Raw genomic sequence first — 24,479 nt, 5'->3', positions numbered from 1 at the left:
AAAACCAGTGTTTACTATGAGTGCGAATTTATATGAAATGCATATGGATTTATTAGAAATACATGTTTAGTGCTGGCCATATAGCCCATCACGTAGAGTGCGTGCCGCGCAAGCTCGAGACCCAGGTTCGAATCACCAGCACTGTTAGATTGTGGAAATAACAAACAAACAAACAAAACAAATTCAGAAATACATGTTTATTTTCTCAATATAGAAATTGATTCAGTTATGATGTTGATAAAACAATAGTGATAGTGTCATTGCATGTTGGACCCAAGATGTTCACCATATAGTTCACATTTTATGTTATTTTCTTCTCTTACAAGTTTTGAATCATGAGCTTACTTCTTATTTGACTTTGTTTTCTATTTGCTTCAGAACATATATGGTGAGTCATACCTGATTTATGAGAGTCACACTTTGTATGAAACATCCTGAAATTTGTTTTCATGGATGGAATTGATTTAGATTTGATGAGCAGATTGAGAGAAGCTTGTACTGGGGCAATCCTTACAATTTCACCTGAAGTACTTAGCACTTCTGTGCCAGTGCACTGTTAGGCCTTAAAAATTCGATTAGCCATTCCAAACCCTCTCACACCATGAACATTAGAAAGTTCAATGTAGAAACTCCTCTTTTGTGTTTTTGTACATTTGGATAAAGTAGTATTAATGATTCTGACAAAGGTGGTGGGCATTAGAATTACAGTCTACTTCCTTGTGACTAGTTTGAGTGCAGACCAAATCAGTTGTATCATGAGCAAACACAAGGGGGTTTTTTGGATCAGTTAAATAGCACCACCAGTTTGAAGAGACAAAAAGCAGGTCCCAAGTATGTCATAACAGTGTGTCGAGTGATGCTGTTAGTGTATTTTGTGGTGATTTAGCATTTATTAAGGGAGAAAGAATAAGAAAAATACTTTAGAAATTCCAGTTAGTGTTTATGGTGTCTGAAAAAGAACACTAAAATATAAACAAAAAGAGAAATAAATTGCACATGTGTTGAGGCTATTACTTTAAATATTATCTGATTTTTCCATTTTGCTAGGTTTATTTGGTTGAATTCTGGAAATATTGTTTCCAGTCTCAGATTTAAAAGCCTAGCTATTTCGATGGAATTGTTAGCGGTAAGTAGGGTATAATGCAGTTGACATTTGACATTTGAATATTTTTCCGTCAATCTATAAGTTCTTATTTCATACCAAGTATGATATTTCACAGTTATCACTGTTTTTCATTACCAGACTTTTCAGTATACCCTTACAATGTATAAGAAAGTTTTCATATTAAATGATAAATCTTTATTTACCATGAATTTCCTATAGCCATGGCAAATTTTTTTTTTAATTTTTCAGTGCTGAAGGTCTGTGGTATGTGTGCTGCTCTTCCTTTTCTTAGAACCTTTAGCAGTAAGGCAGATTTCATTTTACTAACCATTAATTCATAATTTCTTGGTGTTACTTTATATTCATAAATTTTATTTAGGATAGGGCTCATAGAACGTGGCAACAATGAAATTTAAAAAGTCACGAGAACACAACCTGGCTATGAGGTTTTTCTGCTGCTTTCTTCAGTTCACAATGTTCTTTGTCATTATTTGATGTTCTGATGAACAAGTTTTTACATCTGCTGTCTATATAAGCTTTAGCTGTACTGAACCAAGGTTTTATTTTATTTTGTTTTTTAACTTTTTGCACTTTTACTGTTTGTTTACAAACTTGTCTTTAAGGAGAAGATAATGCTCATCATCTGGACATTTATCCAAGGTACTGGGGATTTAACCCAAGGGAGGGGAGGGCAGGGCAGTTTTCCACTGCGCTACATCCCCAGCCTTTTTTTTTTTTTTTCAGTTTTGAGACAGGGTCTCACTCAGTTGCTGAGGGCCTCACTAAATTGCTGAGGCTGGCCTCTAATTTGCAATCCTCCCCTCTCAGTGTCTCAGGCCACTGGGATTACAGGTATGTGCCACCATGCCCACATAAATACTAATTTAATGACTTTTACTTCAAAACGGAAAGTTTATATATTACTAATAACAGGGATTTGACTTAAAGTAAAAGTTGGGTAGAGTATAATCCTTTTAAACAGAATTACAATTTGTTGTCATGGTTTCATATGCATGATGAATTTAAGTAGATGGATAAGAATTGGAAAAGTGGTGTTCTCTGATGTAAGCCCCAGACCTTTGAAGTTGTCGGAGCTTAAGGGGCAGTTTTAGTGAAGGTTTGTAAGTACATTAGTCTCTTCATTTTTAAGAATATGGAGTAAAGGTTGATCTAGCACTATTTTGTATTTGGTTGACTTGCATTTATTATATATACTTGGAAGATTTAGATCTATAACTAGAAAGTATATCAATCCAAGTTCTAATTATTAGGCCAGATTCTTATTGATAACTATTTTCATTTTCATCAACTATTAAACTATTATTGCCTTCTTTTTAATGAGATTCTGTATAAGATTTTGAATTGTTAACATTATTTTTAAGGGGTAGCTCCTGTCTCATGCTTTCCCTATTTTCTTTTTCAACCTCCATAAAAAACTTTCTTGATTTCTACTGTAAATAATACTTCTGTTTGCTTATTTAAAATAAAAAGAGAAACTAAAGTCTTACAAGCAGAGAAAATAAGCTTGAAATAGGGTATTAACAGATATCCTAATTTTAACAACACACATGTACACACATCAGTGTTTTTACATCCGTCAGAAATATCAGAAAGAATGAATATCACCAAATTAGAATGATTATTCCTTGGAAAGGAACTGAGCATGAGAGTGACTTTTGAGAGAATTTGGGGAGAAGAGTGTTTGAGAGTTTTGGAGAAAATGGTTTTATTTTATACATCTAGTGCTTGGATTTAATACTTCTGTGATAAATACAAGCAAGTTTTTTATTGGAAGTGAAATTCGGGTTTTTGTTTTTTTTTTTTTTTTGTAATGTTCTTTTCTGGTTTTTTTTTTTTTAGTTTTTTTTTTTTAATTGTAAACAAATGGGATACATGTTGTTTCTCTATGTGTACATGAAATCAAGGCATACCATTTGTGTAATCATAAATTTACATGGGGTAATGTTGTTTGCTTCATTCTGTTATTTTTTCCCTTCCCCCCCACCCCTCCACCCCTCTTTTCCCTCTATACAGTCCTTCCTTCCTGCATTCCTACCACCCTCCTTAACCCTAATCCTAAACCTAACCCTAACCCTAACGCAAACCCCTCCCACCCCCCATTATATGTAGTCATCCGCTTATCAGCGAGATCATTCGTCATTTAGTTTTTTGAGATTGGCTTATCTCACTTAGCATGATATCCTCCAATTTCATCCATTTGCCTGCAAATGCCATAATTTTATCATTCTTCATGGCACAGTAATATTCTATTGTATATATATGCCACAGTTTCTTTATCCATTCATCAATTGAAGGACATCTAGGATGGTCCCACAATCTGGCTATGGTGACTTGAGCAGCTACGAGCATTGATGTGGCTGTATCTCTGTAGTATGCTGATTTTAAGTCCTTTGGGTATAGGCCAAGGAGTGGGATAGCTGGGTCAAATGGTGATTCTATTCCAAGCTTTCTGAGGAATCTCTATACTGCTTTCCAGACTGGCTGCACTAATTTGCAACCCCACCAGCAACGTATGAGTGTACCTTTTTCCCCACATCCTCTCCAACACCTATTGTTGCTTGTGTTCTTGATAATCACCATTTAATTGGGGTGAGATGGAATCTTAGGGTAGTTTTGATTTGCATTTCTCTTATTACTAGAGATGTTGAACATTTTTTCATATGTCTATTGATTGCTTGTACATCTTCTTCTGTGAAGTGTCTGTTCATTTCCTTAGGCCATTTGTTGATTGGATTATTTGTATTCTTGGTTTAGAGTTTTTTGAGTTCTTTATAGATTCTGGAGATTAGTGCTCTATCAGAAGTATGATCGGCAAAGATATTCTCCCACTCTGTAGGTTCTTTCTTCACATTGCTGATAGTTTCCTTTGCTGAGAGAAAGTTTTTTAGTTTGAATCTATCCCAGTTATTGATTCTTGCTTTTATTTCTTGTGCTATGGGAGTCCTGTTGAGGAAGTCTGGTCCTAGGCCAACATGTTGAAGATCTGGACCTACTTTTTCTTCTATAATCTGCACGGTCTCTGGTGTGATTCCAAGATCCTTAATCCATTTTGAGTTGATTTTTGTGCAGGGTGAGAGATATGAGTTTAGTTTCATTCTGTTGCATATGGATTTCCAATTCTCCCAGCACCATTTGTTGAAGAGGCGATCTTTTCTCCATTGCATATTTTTGGTACATTTGTCTAGTATTAGAAAGTTGTATTTGTTTGGGTTTGTGTCCGTGTCCTCTATTCTGTACCATTGATCTACCTGTCTATTTTGGTACAAATACCATGCCATCTTTGTTACTATTGCTTTGTAATAAAGTTGAAGTTCGGGTATTGCGATACCCCTGCTTCATTTTTCCTGTGAAGGATTGCTTTAGCTATTCTGGGTTTCTTATTCTTCCAGATGAACTTCATGATTGCTTGCTCTATTTCTGTAAGGTACATCATTGGGATTTTAATTGGAATTGCATTGAATCTGTATAGCACTTTTGGTAGTATGGCCATTTTGACAATATTAATTCTGCCTATCCAAGAACATGGTAGATCTTTCCATCTTCTAAGGTTTTCTTTAATATCTTTCTTTAGTGTTCTGTAGTTCTCATTGTAGAGGTCTTTCACCTCTTTTGTGAGATTGATTCCCAAGTATTTTATTTTTTTCGATGCTATGGTGAATGGGGTAGTTTTCCTAATTTCTCTTTCTGAGGATTCATCACTTATGTATAAAAATGCATTGGATTTATGAGCATTGATCTTGTAACCTGCCACTTTACTGAATTCACTTATGAGTTCTAACAATTTTCTGGTGGAATTTCCTGGTTCCTCTAAGTATATAATCATATCATCAGCAAATAGGGATAGTTTCCTATTTGTATCCTTTTCCTATTTGTATCCCTTTAATTTCTTTGGTCTGTCTAATTGCTCTGGCTAGCGTTTCAAGTTCAATGTTGAATAGAAGTGGTGAAAGAGGGCATCCCTGCCTTGTTCCAGTTTTTAGGGGGAATGCTTTCAGTTTTTCACCATTTAGAATGATATTAGCCATGGGCTTAGCATAAATGGCCTTTACAATGTTAAGGAATGTTCCCACTATCCCTATTTTTTCTAGTGTTTTGAGCATGAAGGGATGCTGTATTTTATTAAATGCTTTTTCTGCATCTATTGAAATAATCATGTGATTCTTGACTTTAAGTCTATTGATATGGTGAATTACATTTATTGATTTCGGATGTTGAACCAATCTTGCATCCCTGGGATGAAACCCACTCGATCGTGGTGCACTATCTTTTTAATATATTTTTGTATGTTATTTGCTAAAATTTTGTTGAGAATTTTTGCGTCAATGTTCATTAATGATATTGGTCTGAAATTTTCTTTCCTCAGTGTGTCACTGTCTGGTTTGGGTATCAGGGTAATATTGGCTTCATAGAATGAGTTTGGGAGGGTTCCCTCCTCTTCTATTTTATGGAATACTTTGAGAAGTATTGGAATGAGCTCTTCTTTAAAGGTTTTGTAGAACTCGGCTGAGAACCCATCTGGTCCCGGACTTTTCTTTGTTGGTAGGCTTTTGATGACTTCTTCTATTTCAGTACTTGAAATTGGTTTATTTAAATTGTGTATGTCCTCCTCGTTCAGTTTAGGCAATTCATATGTCTCTAGAAACCTGTTGATGTCTTCGAAATTTTCTATTTTGTTGGAATATAGATTTTCAAAATAGCTTCTAATTATGTTTTGTATTTCAACCGTGTCTGCTGTGATATTTCCTTCTTCATTCCGAATTTTAGTGATTTGAGTTTTCTCTAATCTTCTCTTTGTTAGAGTGGCTAAGGGTTTATCGATTTTGTTTATTTTTTCAAAGAACCAACTATTTATTTTGTCAATTTTTTGTATCGTTTCTTTTGTTTCAATTTTGTTGATTTCAGCTCTGAGTTTAACTATTTCCTGTCTTCTACTACTTTGGGTGTTGGTCTGTTCTTCTTTTTCTAGGGCTTTGAGCTGTAGTGTTAGGTCGTTTATTTGTTCATTTTTACTTCTTTTATTGAATGCGCTCCATGAAATAAATTTTTCTCTAAGTACTGCTTTCATAGTGTCCCAAAGATTTTGATATGATGTTTCTTTGTTCTCATTTACCTCTAAGAATTTTTTAATTTCCTTCCTAATATCTTGTGTTATCCATTCATCATATAATAGCATATTGTTTAATCTCCAGGTGTTGGAGTAGTTTCTGTTTTTTACCCTTTCATTTATTTCTAATTTCAATCCATTATGATCTGATAGAATACAAGGTAGTGTCTCTATCTTCTTGTATTTGCTTACATTACCTTTGTGGCATAATATATGGTCTATTTTAGAGAAGGCTCCTTGTGCTGCTGAGAAGAAAGTGTATTTGTTCTTGGTTGGATGGTATATTCTATAAATGTCCATTAAGTCTAAATTATTGATTGTGTTATTGAGTTCTATGGTTTCTTTGTTCAATTTTTGTTTGGAAGATCTGTCCAGTGGTGAGAGAGGTGTGTTAAACTCACCTAGTATTATTGTGTTATGGTCTATTTGGTTTCTGAAATTGAGAAGGATTTGTTTGACATACATGGATGAGCCATTGTTTGGGGCATAGATATTTATGATTGTTATGTCTTGCTGATTTATGGTTCCCTTAAGCAATATGTAATGTCCTTCTTTGTCCCTTCTGACTAACTTTGGCTTGAAGTCCACATTATCGGAAATGAGGATGGATACTCCAGCTTTTTTGCTGAGTCCATGTGCATGGTATGTTTTTCCCCATCCTTTCACCTTTAGTCTATGGGTATCTCTTTCTATGAGGTGAGTCTCTAGCAGGCAACATATTGTTGGATCTTTCTTTTTGATCCAATCTGCCAGTCCATGTCTTTTGATTGATGAGTTCAGGCCATGAACATTCAGGGTTTATTGTGATATGATTTGTTTTCCGGTCATTTGGCTCATTTTATTTATTTATTTTTTTATTTTGACACGACTTGGTTCTTCCTTTATTTGACAATTCCTTTAGGATAGTCCTTCCCATTGCTGATTTGTTTCTTCATTTTTCATCTCTTCCTCATGGAATATTTTGCTGAGAATGTTCTGTAATGCTGGCTTTCTTTTTGTAAATTCTTTTAGCTTTTGTTTATCATGGAAGGATTTTATTTCATCATCAAATTTGAAGGTAAGTTTTGCTGGGTATAAGATTCTTGGTTGGCATCCATTTTCTTTCAGGGCTTGAAAAATGTTGTTCCAGGCCCTTCTAGCTTTTAGGGTCTGGATTGAAAAATCTGCTGATATCCGTATTGGTTTCCCCCTGAATGTAATTTGATTCTTTTCTCTCGAGGCCTTTAAAATTCTGTCTTTATTTTGTTTGTTAGGTATTTTCATTATAATGTGCCTTGGTGTGGGTCTGTTGTAATTTCGTATATTTGGAGTCCTATAAGCCTCTTGTACTTGATCTTCCATTTCATTCTTCAGATTTGGGAAATTTTCTGATAGTATTTCATTGAATAGATTGTTCATTCCTTTGGTTTGTTTCTCTAAGCCTTCCTCAATCCCAATAATTCTTAAATTTGGCCTTTTCATGATATCCCATAGTTCTTGGAGATTCTGTTCATGATTTCTTACCATCTTCTCTGTTTGGTCCACTTTGTTTTCAAGGTTAAATATTTTGTCTTCAATATCTGAGGTTCTGTCTTCCAGGTGTTGTATCCTATTGGATATGCTTTCTATGGAGTTCTTAATTTGGTTTATTGTTTCCTTCATTTCAAGGATTTCTGTTTGGTTTTTTTTTCAATATCTCTAACTCTTTATTGAAATGATCTTTTGCTTCCTGTATTTGCTCTTTTAACTGTCGATTGGTGCGATCATTCAGTGCCTGCATTTGCTCTTGCATCTCCTCATTTGCTTCCCTGATCATTTTAATTATGTACATTCTGAACTCCCTTTCTCTCATTTCTTCTGCCATGCTGTCGTTGGGTTTTATTGATGTAACATCTAGATTTGTTTGCAGCATTTTCTTTCCTTGTTTTCTCATATTGTTCAGGTATCAGTGGACCGCTGAGATATTGCAGATTTCCTCTACTGACTTATAATGTCCCTGAAGATTTCTAGTATATCCCCTCTTAGCCTTCAGTAGCCTGAAGTCTTGGAGGAAGTTGATAATGCGGTGCTCCAAAAAGAAGCTGCCTCTCTAGGGGTGGTGGCCTTCCGGTGGGGTATATTCCCTGCTAGTGGGCAGAGGTACCTTCACTTGCTGACGAATGGTCATCCAAAGGGGAAGTAGGATGTGGGCTGATGCAAGGCCAGTTTGGGCCTGTGTCTCTGGTTTTACAGTCCATGTGGGAGAACCTCACCCGGCAGGGAGGACTCACCCGGTGGGGAGTTCTTGCTGGTCCGTTCCCCTCCTAGAGGTTCCGTTCAATTCACAACTACCGCCTGGGCTCGGCAGCCTTCTTCTGCAATGTTCCCAGGGACCCGGACCTACCTCCTGGGCCTGGAAGCCTCGCCCTTCGCAGATGAATCTCCTTAGGCTGCCTCTCCTCAGAGAAGCTGCCTGCAGTCCTGGAGCCTTCACTCTGCCCCTCAGTTTGTCTGTGCGGCTCTTCCGCCAAGAAGCCGCCTAGGTCCTGGGACCCTGCTCTGCACCTAATCGCCTGGCTATGCTCCCCTCCTCTGAGTAGCCACCTGGAGCCCCTTACAGTCGCTCCTAGTCCCAGTGACCCTCCACATGCCTCTTCCTCCGGCAGCTGCCTGGTGTTCTGTGTGGTCACTCTAAGTCCAAGTGACCCACCGCGCACCTCCTTCTCCTCCAGGCAGTCACCCAGAGATCTGATGCATTCGTCACGAGTCCCAGGAACTCACTGTGCATCTCCTCATCCCGACTGCCACCGGTAGTCCTGGTGCAGTCACTCGAGCCCAAGCACCCCACCGCGCTCCTCCTCCTCCTCCAGGCAATCCCCCTGTGTTCAGGAGTGGTTGCTCTAAGTCCAAACCACTTACCATGCTGCTCCTCCGGATAGCCACCCGGAGCCCTGGTGCAGCTGCTCCATGTCCAAGAGACATGCCGAGCCCGTGCTTCTCCTTCTCCTCTGGGCAGCCCCCTGTGTTCAGGGATGGTCGCTTTCAGTCCAAACATCTCACCGCGCACCCCCTCCTTTGGGCAGCCTCCCAGAGCCCGGGTGGGTTGCTCCGAGTCCCAGCGCTGTGCTGAGCAGCCTCCTCTCCGATGCTCCCAGTTGTCCGCGTTCACTGCTCCAGTGGGGGGAGGGGTGTCTTCGTTGGGCAAATCTACTTCACAAAGTTCCCTGTGTTCGGGGACTACTGCCCCATCCGGGACGCCTCCCCAATGGGAGAGACTCACCCGGCTGCTTTGAGTTGGTCCCAAGTCTCTCTATATCTCCTCTTCTTGAGTCCTGAGTCCTGGAGCAACATGAAATGCAGCCACCCTCTAGTCCACCATCTTGAATCTTCCAACTTTATTTTCAAGATTTTGTCTTCAATGTCTGAGGTTCTGTCTTCCAGCTGTTCTATCCTATTGGTTTTGCTTTCTATGGAGTTTTTAACTTGGTTTATTGTTTCCTTCATTTCAAGGATTTCTGGGTTTTTTTTTTTCAGTATCTCTAACTCTTTATTGAAATGATCTCTTGCTTCCCGTATTTGCTCTTTTAACTGTTGATTAGTGCGATCATTTAATGCCTGCATGTGCTCTTTCATCTCCTCCTTCAATGCCTGCATTTGCTCTTTCATCTCCTGGTTTGCTTCCCTGATTGTTTTAATTATGTACATTCTGAACTCCCTTTCTGACATTTCTTCTAGCTGTCATTGGGTTTTTTTGATAAAGTACCTAGGTTTGTTTGGGACATTTTCTTCCCTTGTTTTCTCATATTGGTCAGATGTCAGTGGGACTCTGTGATATTGCAGATTTTCTCTATTGGCTTATAGTGTCCCTGTAGATTTCCAGTATATCACCTCGCAGCCTTCAGTAGCCTGAAGTCTTGGAGTAACTTGATAATGCAGTGCTTCTGAAGAAAGCTGTCCCTAGCCCGCTACTGGTTCCAGGGCTTGGAGCTGGCTCTGTGCGGAAAGGTTCTCACTGGGCAGTCTGCTCTGAGAAGCTGGCCGTAAAAGGAGCCTGCCACTGGAGGGAGCAGGGCTGCTTGGGAAATCCTGTCCTGGTCCCTGAAGCTGCCTGCGGGCCGGAGCTCACCGCTGGCTCTGGGACCCAGAGCTGGTTCTGTGCAGAAAGGCTCTCACTGGGAGGCCTGCTCCAAGATGCTGGCCATGTGGGGGGAGCCCACCGCCGGAGTGAGCAGGGCTACCTGGGGAAAACTCTAGCTGCCCTGCCCTGCTCTGATAAGCCGCCCCTATCCAGGCCTGCCACCCAGGCCGAGCTTCATCCCGTGGGGGAGACTCACCCCATGGCTCTATTTTAGTCTGAGTCTCTCAATGCCTCCCCTTCTTGAATCCTGGGTTCTGGAGTGACAGGAGATGCAGTCACCCTCTAGTCCGCCATCTTGGATCACCCTGTGGAAAGAGCCAGCCTCAGGAGAGCAAAATTTGGGTTTTTAAATGGCAAGTTAAGTTTTCTGGAGGCCACTGTCCTCCAGAAAATTACCCCAAACAACAACGAGGCATTTGACTCTGTCACATTTTTAAAAATAGGAGATATCTTAACCTAAATTACAATATGAGAGAGGAACTCTCGGATACACTGAGATAAAATAAGATGCATGTGATTCAAATGGGATCCTACATGGGCAGTTCAGCCTCCTCTTCCAGAGCTGTGGTTCTGAAGTGTGGACCCTGGGTTGGCAGCATCAGAACTTGTTGCAGATGCATAGGACCAGATACCACCACAGATCTACTGCAAAAAACATTTTGTGGGGCCCGACCCTCTTCTGTTTTAATATTAGTCTAGGTGATTCTCAAAGGGGTTAAAATATACTATTCTGATGTTGAGTATTTAAATTAAAGGCACTTTAAAAACAGCCAGTGCAGATCACACTGAACTTCATGCTGATTCTGAAAAGCAGATGAAATTCCAATGTGGACAAGCAGCATCCTTACCCTTAATAACGAGAAGTCGACCCAAGAGAATTCCATAGCATTATTTGTTAAAACAACTCATATTGTAAGCCATACAGAATTCCCTGCAATAAAACTTCAAAGAAAAAAGAATAGTGTAACTGCTTCCTCAAAAGTTAGCATGATTGCCCAATTCAGTATGTAGCTCATCAGCTGTGCTTCTCTGGTTCTTCTTTGCTTTGTGAGGGCTCCCTGTTATCTATTTCCTTCAATCTAATGTTCAGACCCAGACGGAACCCTATAAGTGTGATGGCACATTTTTTTCTGCTTCTACATTCTGTTGTACACTAAAACGTGGGAATCATTGCAGTGCCCATAATCTCTTGTTTGGAGCAATGAGAACTGCTTGAGAAGTTTGGTAGTAAAAGCTTCCCCAGACCTGATTTAATACAAAAGAGAAGCAGGGAAGCATGGATAACATAGTCTTACCATGGTTTCAGGAAGCCATCTGTCAGTAAGGCAATATGATATGTATGAGTTCCAGTCATCTGATGGCAGGGGATCAGTGGAGGGAAAAAATAACTCATAGTTAGTATGAAGATTGACACTACATTGTACAGCAAAGCTTCTCAAACTTTAAAGTCACCTGGGGATCTAATTAAAAAGCAGATCAGAATTCATGAAGTCTGGCTCAAGATGGAACTCCAAGTTTGTAAAGAATGTTTGTGTTCTTCATAGGTAATTCACACTGCCTTGAAACACAGCCTGTCCCCTTCTCTAACCAACACCTTAAAGATAACTTGGTCAAGAAAGAACACACCCTTATCAAACATGGGAGATGATTAAAAGGCCCCACATCACAGTAATACACAGAAACTGAAAAGGGAAAGGAGGGAAGAGTCAAGAAAAGCAAACACAGAAAGGACATTGACTAACACAACATGGAACAGATGTAAATTATCACCAAAAACGTGTCTAAAGATATTTATAACTTATAAAGTAACCGTCCCTATGAAAGGAAATCGCAAAACAAAAACTATGCATGCTCAGGAAGGATGCAGCAAAACAATAGAAACTGGTAACACTTTAATGGGCAGATTCAAAGAATGTGATAGATTTTAAAATCTCAAATACTATGTTGATAACAAAGGTATTGTTGAGAACGGGGTGCCATCCGTGCAGCCCTCTTGTATAAACAAGCCGTTTTGTGAACCGGACCCCCAGGAAAAGGGCGTGCAAGCACGAGGATGCCAGGAGCCACAGCGGGGCCAATAAAGGGTCAAATGGGATGCGCTGGGCCCCGGGCTTATCAAGGCTGTTCAGAGATATTTACCTGAGGAATGTGCAGCTGTCCGGAGACCCCATCTATCAAGTTCAGGGGAACCTAGCCCTGACCCCTCTCCCTCATAATTCACTCCTTCCCTCCTCCCTGCTCCCTCCAGGACCGTTCAGTTTTCGCGGGACCCAATAAGATTCAAATAAAGTGGAGGGACCAAACCAAAAGAGGACAAGTATTTAGCTGTGTGAATTTTAACCAATAATGTACAGGTCTTTGTGTATGTATGCTGGAAAAAGCTCTTAAATAGAGCTCTTTCTCGCCACTCGGGGCCGCTCCCTCCCCCCAGCCATTGTATGGGTCTGAGGGGCTGGCTGCGGTCCAGGCTGGAGCTTGCTTTAATAAAACCTTGTTGTGTGATTTGCATTACCGTGTGTTCACTTTGACTCTCCGGGGATTAGTCGAAATGGGACCCTAACAGTATTGGTAAAGACAGTAGACGCTGAAGAAAGACAGTACTGAAGAGAGAAAAGAATTTTGAACAAAATAAAATGAGATCGAATATAAGCTAAAATCATTGGAGTGAAAACTAGAGATTGGGAAGCTAACAAAACGGTCCAGTACATACATAACTGATGTCCCTAAAATAGCAAAACATACTTAAAGTATTGATCTGAGGAATGGAGAGTTGCATAGACTCTATCTTACAACATTTTTGCAAGGATGAAATTATACATAAAAATGAGACTCTTCCAAACAGTGTCTATACTAAAAAGCTAAAATCTGTGACAGATGTTTATTATGTTGACTATTATAACAACAAATATGGTTTTTTCTTCTGGTTTTTTATTTTTATTTTTTAAACAGTCACTATTTTGTGAAAGCTGGTACCAAACACCTGAACTCATGCAAACCTTCCTCAGCTTCTTACATAGCTGGACTACAAGCATGTGCCACAACACCAGTTCACTGATTCTATCATGGCTTATCCTTACTGTATCTTTAAATAGAAGAAATAGTATTGTGATCACCATCATCTTTGCCATCATAATTATCACCCTTATCCTATGCATAAAGAAGTTAATGTTTACAGAGTATATGTAATTTGACAAACATATACATGGGATAAACATTATTTGAACCTCCATTATTTTATTCTTGATGCTTGTTTCTAGCACTCCCATTAAGTAATACTGCTGTGATATTTTATGCATTTTTAATTATAAACAATGAATAAGGTATACCTACTAATTTCTAATTCATAGAAACTCTCTACTATTACCCACATAAATGATACCAACTTGTTTATAATTTTAGTATAATCGTTTTACTTATAACCACTATAGTTGCAAACAAATCACTATTAAGTGGCACTTATTTACAACTGGGAAAGCCTTGGTATGTAATTTCAAATGCAAAATCTCTCTTCCCAATTTGAGGCATCCAAACACTAAATTTTTTAGTACCATTGTGGCAGGGCTGGAGACATACTGCTTCTATTCCTCTGTAAGAAAAGGTTTGCACAGTTACCAAGCATATGGTTAGCTAACTGCTATCATCACCTTCCAGGTCAACCTCAGCTTTTGAGTCAAGGACATTTTCTTCTTGAAGAGTCTCCAGTCAGTGACTGGGCAAGGATCTAGCACTTCTGACCCATGTGGGATTTCCCTAATGGATACTTCAGAGCTCCCTATTGGGTAAAAAGGAGGGCTGTGGGAAGTAGGAGGGCTCCTGCTGCCAATCCTGTCACTCCTTTTCTTTCCCAGGTGTTTGCACTCCTCACTGCATCTCAGAGTCAACTTCCTAGAGATGCCAACAGCACAGAGTATTCAAAGTGATTAGGGGATGCATGCAGTAAAGAGGGTCCAAGGACTGGAGGTGATTCAAGGACCATATAGAAAAGAATAATTAGTGAATTCCATTAGTTTCAATAGTAAATAACAAAAAAAAGGACCAATTTATCTTTTTAAATATAATGTTGGTGGGTATTTTGGCCACAAATGCAAATGCAACAAAATTCTCTTAAATAGCACCTAAAAGTGAAAACAATATTTATTACTGCCAAGTGAGAGTTCAGGAAACTTCCCATGTAGTTCTCTGGCAACCCCCTCTGCATAAATACTTGAAAAGCACCAGGAGAAATTCAGCTTGGGCTTATAACATATGTAACTCCATGAAGTAGATCTATTTTGGACCTTTACAAAATAAATTCTTTTTTTTTTTTCACATTCATGGAACAGATTTTCACTCCTGAATTAAAAACCACATCACTATATTTGTAGGTCTCTTCTGCCTATAGCAATTAATGATTCTCTGTGAATCTTAAGGCCACCTAAACTAGTTACAAGCATTATAAAAGTAATTCTGTGAAAGCAGTTAAATTATATAAACAAGGGTGGGAGATATAGCACAGTGATTGAGTGCATGCTTACCATATGCAAAGCCTTAGATTGGATCTCCAGCTCTCCCTCTCTCTCTCTCTCTCTCTCTCCCCCCCCCCCTCTCTCTCTCTCTCTCTCTCTCTCTCTCTCTCTCTCTCTCTCTCACTCTCCATACACACATGTGCATACATATATACATATATGCATATATACGAAAACTATTCATCTTCTCAGTCTACTTTAAGGAATCTATCACACAAAAATAAAAGCATCAATATATAACATATAATAGGATAATTATTGAAGCTTCATCTTAATAATGATAGTCTAGTAATGACATGGATGTCCCTAATTGCAAAATTGATGACTAGATTGTTTTATCATGTTATAGAAACTTTAAAATTGATAATAGTACAGTATTAAAAGAGAGGATCTCCTCATATATTTTCAAATTTGGGGAACTAAACAAACAAACTCAAACCAAGAAATATAATGCCTTTTCACTATTTATTAGTTCAAATACAGTTCAACTGGGTGTCGAATTAATATCACACAGATTCTCAACAAATCAGACTGTGTAGAACCACTGCTCTCCGCCATAATTTCACCAAAGTCCTTTTCATCTCATTGTTCCGCAGGCTGTAGATAAGTGGATTCAGCAGGGGTGTGAGCAACGTGTAAGCCAATGACATCAGTTTCTTGGTTGCTGGTGAGTAGCTGGATTTGGGCTGTAAGTAAGTCAGACTGGCTGTGCCATAGAAGAGGGTGACTGATGTGACATGAGAGGCACAGGTGGAAAAGGCCTTTTGCCTCCCAGTTGTTGATGGCATCTTCAGGATGGCAAAGAGGATTCGAAGGTATGACAAGAGTATCAACAAGAAAGGAACCAAAACAATCAAAATGGTGCCTGTGAAAGCATAGATTTCAAACAAGAAAGTGTCTGCACATACAAGTTCCAGCACTGGGGGAGTCTCACAGAAGAGATGATTAACTTCATTGGGGCCGCAAAACGGAAAACTAAATACCCATGTGGTCTGCACAGTAGCCACCATGATCCCTGACACCCATGAGAACATTACTAATTTCACAAACACACTTTTGCTCATAATCATGGGGTAGGTCAGAGGATGGCAGATGGCAGCAAATCGGTCATAAGCCATTGCCCCTAGGAGAAAACATTCAGTTCCACCAAAAAGAAGAATGAAATACATCTGTGCAAAACAGCCCACAAAAGAAATTGTAGTTCTCTCAGTGGTCAGGACCACCAGCATTTCAGGCATGATGGCTGCACTGAAGCCCACTTCCACCACAGATAAGTTCTGCAGGAACAGGTACATGGGGAAGTGGAGGGTCTGGTCCAATAAGATGGCGGCTATGATGAGGGCATTTCCCATCAGGGTCACGAGATAAATAACCAAGAAAACCCCAAAGATCTGCTCTTGGAGTTCAGGGAAGTTAGAGAAGCCCAAGAGGATGAATTCAATCACAGAGCTTTGATTCTGTCTTCTCATTGTAGTACTGGAGCCGTATATTGTTTCTGCAGACATAATCGAAGAATAAAGTCACAGCCCAAAAGCTGAGAGTAGCTGCCTGCAGTCAGGACAGACGTTCTGGCAGAGGATGAAAGGAGGAACCCATCTTCACAGAAACTTAGGTTGGAACATTTGGAGAATGGCAAAATACTAGGATTAGCAGGATCAGTGAATCTTTCAAATATATAAGGAAAAGTGAAGAATTATGGTTTAGAAATCAAAATGCTATCCTACTACTATGTAGTTTATGAATAAATATAGCTTTAAAGTAAATACAAATATTTTATAACACTGGTTTCAATTCTATAACTTTGCTACAGGTATCAAACTATTCTACTCAGTTTTACATAAATATAAAATATAAAGCCACACAAAAATAGACTGATAGAAAAAGCTAAACCCAAAATTTTGATAATAACCTAACAATTGGTAACAGTGAATTTTATGTAAATTTACTTAAATATTCACTATATTCAAAATGAATAGAGTCATATGTGACATTAAAATGTGACAACATTAGAGGGAGTGTATTTTAGATGTATCCACCTCCAGTGACACCTCTAGAGTATGTGAATTGGCTTCAAGATCATTGGTTTCTTTTGATTTCTGGTCAATTCTACTGAGATTACTGTGCATGTGAAATTTTGGGGGTCAGAGCTCCAAGGCCCTTCCTTCCAACCATGATGATTTAAGGACAGTCCCACTTTTTGGTCATTCTGGAACTATAGTTTCAAAATTTCCACTCTCTCCCCACTTCTCTCTCCTTTCCTTCTCCCAAGTCTCCTCATCGAGAAGTTCATGAAATCACTAATTATTCAATAAGATATGATTGATCATCTATCTACCTTTTTCTAAACTATATAGTCAATAACACAATAGAGTCAAGCACCCAACAGACACCTAAGCCTACTACCTAAAATAACTGTGAACCTCAGCAATAAGTTACAAAATATACCCCTTTGAACCCCAAGACTCTATATCAACCTCTTATACCTTACTATGTTCCATTGTTACCAACTGACATTATATATGTCTGGGTAAAAATTTAACCACACCATAATCCCTGGGTGTAGGGAAGATTTTATTTGTTTCTTTGTTGACTAACTACACAATATTACAACAATCACTGGCTTGTAATGGATGTTAAAACAGCAAGTTTTTGCCAGAGAAGGTGGCTTATGCCTGTACTCCCAGTGACTTGAGAGGCTAAGACTGGAAGATCACAAGTTGGAGGCCAGCCTCAGCAACTTAACAAGACCCTTTTCCAACAAAACAACAGGGACTGGACTTGTAGCTCAGTGGTACAGTGCTTGCCTAGCACATTTTAGGCACTGGGTTTGATCCTCAGCACCACATTAAAGATAAATAAAGTAAAGGCATTGTGTCTATATACAACTCTAAAAAATTATTTTAAAAATTTTTAACAAAAAGGGCTGGGTACTTAGCTCAGTGGTAAAGCATCCCTGGGTTTAATTTCCAGTACTGGGGAAAAACAGTATGTTTTTATTTTTTTTTATTTATACAAATAAATAGAGTATATTAGGAAAATTTGACTCTATCTTTAAAGAACACAGTGTCTAAAAGAAAAGTAAAGCCAGTACACAACACAATTGGGAAACAACTGGCAAGTAATAAGAAGTGCTTCAGAACATTTAAATGAGGGAAAGATTAGATGTGGACCGGGAGATGGAGATGATAGCCACAATCATGGAATGCCATGGGTGGGAGGGCCAGTAGGTGGGAGGAGGAAGGCACAAGGCAGGACACACCTGCTCAAGTCGGAAGTCTTTCATGACAATAGGACTAGATGAGAGCCCAATGTTTCTTCTGTGATGTTCTGCAAACCAGAGGAAATTCAGCAGGAAGCTGAGGAAACCAGCAGGACAGAGAATCCCAGCCAGCTGAAGGCAGATGATCTCCTCAGTGCAGATCTGTAGGACATTAGCAACAGCAGAGGGTAAATCACTTTATTCTGAGTTGGACCATAGTCATGTGTTCAGATCAAATTATTTACATATTTTTGATATGAAAAACTCTCCTAAAGTTAGTAAATTACGCTCTGCAGTACCAAATATTCAAGATTAATTTTTAACAGCAAAAAAAAAATGTACAACAGTATTCAATACCAAATATTAGAAAATGGGCAGGTTTTGAAATTTATATAATCTGGACTTTTATAAAAACTTAGGAAACTTATGTAGACCTGATTAAAAGCACATAATGGAATAAAGTTATCTTTATTAACAAAGTAAGATAACTATGGTTGACAGCAATTAATTGCACAACTCAAAATACCTAGCAGTATTGGATTTTTATTTTGTTTTCTTTTGTTTGGTTTTTTTCTAATAGGTGTTTTAAGTGATGGAAGTGCCACTTACTCTGATCTGATCATTGCATACCTGTATATATGTCTTGAAATGTCACACCATATCATAAGTATATATAATTAACATGTTCAGATTAAAACAAAAAAAAAATGTTTAAAAATTTAAGAACACCAAAAGCAACAATAACAAGAAAACTATGAGTGGTGGTATAGAAAAATTGATCATGAATACTCCTTCTTTTCTCTATACCTTAAAAGAGTAACAAGTAGTACTCAAGCAGGTGCTTCTTTTCTTAGGTTTCAGCCTGCCAGTTGTATATAGTTAGTGTGGCACTTATTGACCAAGTTCCGTTGCAAGCTTCTAGGATTTCACGATTAGTGCATGTGAAGTCCTTATGTCTGTAGTTATGGTCTGCAGTTTTCTCAGAAAACAAAAAAGAAACTGATAAGCATCAAACCAAAAAGTCTTCTGACTCAAATATTTCAGCTGTGCCTTCTGATCCCTGAGCACTGAGGCATGCCTTCAGCAGCATCACCAGCCCTCCCTGAGCACTCCCAATGAAAAAAACACTAACAGACACACAGAAACTGCACTGTCTCACCTATTGACCCTGACTCTGTCATTTGCATCCTACTTTATCAGCGCTCTCATCACTAATCAAGACACCTATTCATAAATGCAACTCAGTGATTCAGTGTTCTGATTTTTAACCTCCTATGACATAGAATCACGTGCCCCAGAGAATCCCTTGAAATATAACTTGGACTGTTTCCCACAGACCTTCTCATATTTTGTATGATAGCTACAGAGACTTGAAACTGGTCCCTCAGGGAAGAAAACTCAACACGTGCAGAATGCCAGTCTTCCATATGTCCACAGGGATTGAAGGCCTCGTACACATGGGAGTCAACTGAACATGACATCTCCCAGTAGGAGTTTTGTGAAATCAGAGGGTGAATGAATGCTATAAACAGGGAAAGAAGGGAGGAGTCAGGTGAGGTGTGAGCAAAGGCAGGCAGCAAGTGAAAGATTAACTGGACAGAATGCACAGTTTGGGCAATAGGTGGGAATTAAATTAAGGCAACAGGATTGAAGCCTCTGACATTTAAGTCTGGATGTCCCTGAACCCTGAACTTGCATACTTTCCAGAATAAATACAGAGTCACTGACATTTTTGAGAAAGAGTGTCATTACTGTTGATTTCATGCACAGAGCTTCTTGACTTGGAGTCAAAAGAACTGGACTATCTGAATGACTTGGAGCACATCACTGAACTTCTTTGCTACTATTACTTTCTGCATAAAAGAATAGCATTGTTATTAATCTACAGGGTACACATGAGAATCAGGGACTCTGGGCTCAGTGTAAAGTGGCTAGAGCAGTGAAGGAGACCTGATATCAATTGCAAAGTTCTCTAGTCAGTGTCTAACTTCAGAGAAAAATGACTGATTAATCAAGGTTGGAGCCAAAGTTGGGAAAGTCTAAGACCTGATCCATGATTTGGAAATGCTGGTTGGATTTGGTTTGCTAAAACATCACTGAACATTCTACACTGCAAAAGTGATCAACCTTTTGCAATTAAGAGCAGGAAGAAAATAGCATACGTGTCCCATCAGGTTTGGAGGGAAGTGGAAGAATACTGCCTTCACCATTTCTCCTTTGTGCCAGGTCTATAAAAAGGGGTATATCACAGCATAGCACAGTTAGGGACACACTGAGGTGAACTAAAGAAAAAAGGCCCTGCACCACTGAAGACCTTCATGATCTAGTCAGCCTGTTCCAATAAGGACAAGGGAAAACTCATGGAACAGCATATGAGGGTGTAGGATGAGGAGTTGGTATATGGCACAAGATAAAGGAGAGTTTATTGACTTGATCCTGAAAGAAAAGACAGGAAATTTTCAGCCACAAGGTCTAGGATTGAAGACATACTGAGTGGATATTTAGTGTGAAGGTCTTAGCATCCCACATTAACATTCAAAAAGTAGTTAGAGACTCAGTTATTGATTTTAACCAGGCTAATAGCTACTCCAGTGCTGGCATAATGCCCATATGAACAAAGTTGCCATAGCAGCAGAGAAGAAAGTTATCCCTTGGCCCAAACTATATGGTCATCATTTACTAAGACCCCTTCTACTTACTATCTCCTCAGAAACACATCACAAGCCAGTGAACAGGCAGTGTAGGAATACAGCCATACACTTAACCATGCTAGAATTAATGTGATCTCATTTCACATTGTAATTACTTAAATACAAATTTAATCAATCCTAGATGAATTCATACAATATCGGTGAACTATTCAAATGTTTATACCAACTTTGTAATGTAATAAAGACCCCACAAAAAATAAATTTGATCTAGGTTAACCATCATAAACCCAAAGAACAGTACATACATTTTATGAGTAGAACCATGAATGGCCTATCCCCAAATCATAGACAAAAATATTCAGACATCCCTAAATATGGCAGAACATGTATACCTAATCAGAAGTAATATCACACTATCAATTTTATTCAAATTATGTTTTTTATGTGTACTTGGATTTTTTATTTGTTTTTTTAGATATATATGACAGTAGAGTGTATTTTAACATATTATACATGCATGGAGTGTAACATATCCTAATTAGCATCCCATTCTTGTGATTGTACATGATGTGGAGTTTCACTAGTCATGTCCTCATATTTGAACATAGGAAAGTTATGTCTGATTCATTCTACTATCTTTCCTAATCCCATTTCCCTCCCTTCCCTTCATTCCCCTTTGTCTAATCCAACAAACTTCTATTCTTCCCTTCAGGTCTCATATTGTGTGTTAGCATCCACATATCAGAAAGAACATCCAAATTATGTTTAAAGTAGTCATGATAATCTGAATACTGAACATTCAATATTGATTAACTGAAGAATTATTGAAACTTAACCAGAATTCACCCTATTTTCCCCACTTGACACAATTGTTATAGTCTCGAGTGATTCAATGTTTTCTTTTCCTTCACAGCTGTGATCACAATAAACTGCTGCCAAGAAATAAAGTGCTGAAAAACACATGATTCCCATTTTTCCAATTAGCCACTTATGGAGTAATGCAATTCTCCCCCGAACTTAACCCTATAGCATCAGCTTTGAAAAGTGATATGCAGTTGTCACTAAACACAACTAACCATAAAAATGCAAAAAAAGTCCCAAACCATCATTCAACCCCAGATTGACATGTACAATTGTATCACTAACAAAAGCTATTAAGATGTGAAAGCTGGAACAAATCAAGAAAGAAAGAAAGAGAATATAAAGTTTCTTACACAAAAGTTACTTCTCTCCTGAACTCACATGCGGGACTGACTGTAAGCTCAGGGATCACCTAGGAACTACAAGCAACAGCCCACCTTCCAATTATAAGAGAACTCATAAGCTGCCCCTCCATCCTGGAAAGGCGCACTGGGCTACCTCAGGAGTCCAAGTTCTGCCCAGGACTAGAGGACTTTCAGAAGTTCGGAAAAATTACTTGGTGAGCATATTACAGGAGGACCAAACATCAGAGAGTCTCTAAGATCTCAGACTTGCTCCTAACTCTGAGAAATGTAAACTTCATGATAAACACATCATATTGGATGTCACAAGAAATGGAACATCCCCTTTACCTGGCTACATCAATGTTCCAAGAGATACCCTGTATTTTTCTGACTAGTCAAACCTCTTTATGGAGACTTCCATGTCCTCTGAGGGCTGAATCAACACAGGTAAATTCTGTGTAACTTGGGCATAGATGCAAAAGCATCTGAGGAAACAAACCCTGCCACCCACTTGCCCTCAGCTGTGAAGCCCTGGAAGAGCTTCCTCCTGAGCCATGTTCTGCTACCAGTTAGCTTCCTCCTGAGGACTGCTCTGCTACCAGTTCTCTTTAATTAACTTGTGCCCATCTAAGACCCTGCTCCAAGGATGCAAGACTTGAAGCTAACACCTTGTCTCATTTTGCCCTCTTCTTATTCACTGAAGAAAATATGGGGTCACGTTGGAGGACAGATTCATTTGGTCACTGTCCTCAGTGACTTCAGTGGCTTCTTAACAAGAGAAGCATTTCAACTTTACATTAATCACATATTAAAATGCAGGAAGAAATCTTAAGATACTAAGTGTCCTACAAGGGTGGGAGAGAGGTTTGATCTACAGCATGTACTTGATATTACTCGGGCAGCTATAAATGGAGAATCACAAAGAATAGTAAAGCAATTTTCAACATCAAGCTCAAGGTTTATGTTTCAAACTGCTGCAAAATCCACCATGGGGAAGGTTCAACAGGAGCTTCTCTCAGTCTCTGAGATACAGAGGGGTCATGAGCTTAGAATCTCAGGGGCAGCTCATGACTAACTCTGAGACTGGCAGAGGGATGCAAGGACCCTCTTCTACAAAGTCCCACATCAAAAGTTATGTGACTGGTTTTTGTTGGTTCTTTTTATACATGACATGACATTATATATACATGTTATACATGACAATAGAGTTCATTTGGATATGATTATACAGGCCCATATAAACTAAATCTTTTGAATAATATATAGGAAGCATAGAAAAATTAAGTATTTGCAAAAAAAAAAAAAAAAAAAAACAAAGCAAACAACAACAACAACAAAAGCTCATGTGCTGTTTCCTTCTTCTGCTGTTTTCTGTTTCCCACTGTTAAGGAAGGATGGAGACAGGTAAAACTCTAGATGTAAGGAAAATGGCCTGGAATCAGGATGAAGTATTTTTTTAAATATCAGATTTTGTTCCATGAATCCTTATTCCAGGATCTACTCCCACAACTTGTCCAGCTAAGCTAAGGCTGCCTTCACTCTCCTTGCCTTCCATCACACGGCAAACACCTCTGCTCATTATCCCAGCAGCCAGTACAAATCCATTTGGTTACATGCAATTATGTTAAGATAAAGGGCTGTGAAGGAAGAGCCAGGTGTTCAGAGAAAACGTAACTTGGGAAGTTGAGAGGCAATCCACTCAGCTGATGATATTTAAAGGAGATCGAAAGAAACAGCAAGAATTTTCTACCTGAAAAGTGTAGTGAGAAACACATCAGATGGAGAGAAAGGCATGACCTGACAGCTCCAGGTCAGATCAAGATGGACTCAAACTGAAAGCTGACTTTTTCATCCGAAAAGATAAGTGAATATGTGAGTGGACAGTAGACACCCATTGAGATATTTAAACAAAGAATCATTATTGATTTAGATTTTTAAATTTTTTTTTTAATTTTTACAGACTGCATTTGATTCATTGTACACAAATGGGATACATCATTTTGTTTCTATGGTTGTACATGATGTAGATTCATATCATTCGTGTAACCATACATATACATAGGGTAATAATGTCTGTCTCATTCGATTTTTAATAAACCCCCCTCTCATTTCCCTCTAAATGACCTAAAGTTCTTCCATTCTTTTCTCACCCCCCACCCCCATCACCAACTTATCAGGGAAAACATTCGGCCTTTGGTTTTTTGGGATTGACTTATTTCACTTAGCATGATATTCTCCTCTTCCATCCATTTATCTGCAAATGCCATAATTTTATTCTTCTTTATGACTGAATAATATTCCATTGTGTATATATACCACAGTTTCTTTATCCATTCATCTGTTGAAGAGCATCTAGGTTGGTTCCACAATCTAGCTATTGTGTATTGCGCTGCTATAAACATTGATGTGGCTGCGTTACTGAAGTATGCTAATTTTAAGTCCTTTGGGTATAAACCAAGGAGTGGCATAACTGGGTCAAAAGGTGGGTCCATTCCAAGTTTTCTGAGGATTCTCCACACTGCTTTCCAGAGTG

General features: G+C 38.8%; 1 protein-coding gene across 5 annotated transcripts in view; it reads right to left on the bottom strand.

Moving 5' to 3' along the window:
- LOC306640976 (olfactory receptor 10A3) overlaps positions 1 to 24,479 on the bottom strand; it is a 65,052-nt gene that overhangs the window by 3,062 nt on the left and 37,511 nt on the right. For 2 of the 5 annotated variants that reach the window (XM_079105746.1, XM_079105745.1), the window contains 2 exons: positions 18,091 to 18,252; positions 15,336 to 16,326 (listed from right to left, as the gene is read on the bottom strand). The exons of 1 other annotated variant lie outside the window; for it this stretch is intronic. In XM_079105746.1, the coding sequence (XP_078961872.1) occupies positions 15,350 to 16,300 (951 nt within the window). In that variant the 5' untranslated portion in view covers positions 16,301 to 16,326; positions 18,091 to 18,252 and the 3' untranslated portion in view covers positions 15,336 to 15,349. Of the gene's footprint in view, positions 1 to 11,621; positions 11,681 to 15,335; positions 16,327 to 18,090; positions 18,253 to 19,790; positions 19,894 to 24,479 lie in introns of those variants that run through there. 2 more of the 5 variants (XM_079105748.1, XM_079105747.1) reach the window with 2 other exon arrangements.

Source organism: Sciurus vulgaris, assembly GCF_902686455.1.
Source record: "Sciurus vulgaris genome assembly, chromosome: 11".
Classification (NCBI taxonomy): domain Eukaryota; kingdom Metazoa; phylum Chordata; class Mammalia; order Rodentia; family Sciuridae; genus Sciurus; species Sciurus vulgaris.
This window is presented reverse-complemented; position numbering and strand designations above follow the sequence as displayed.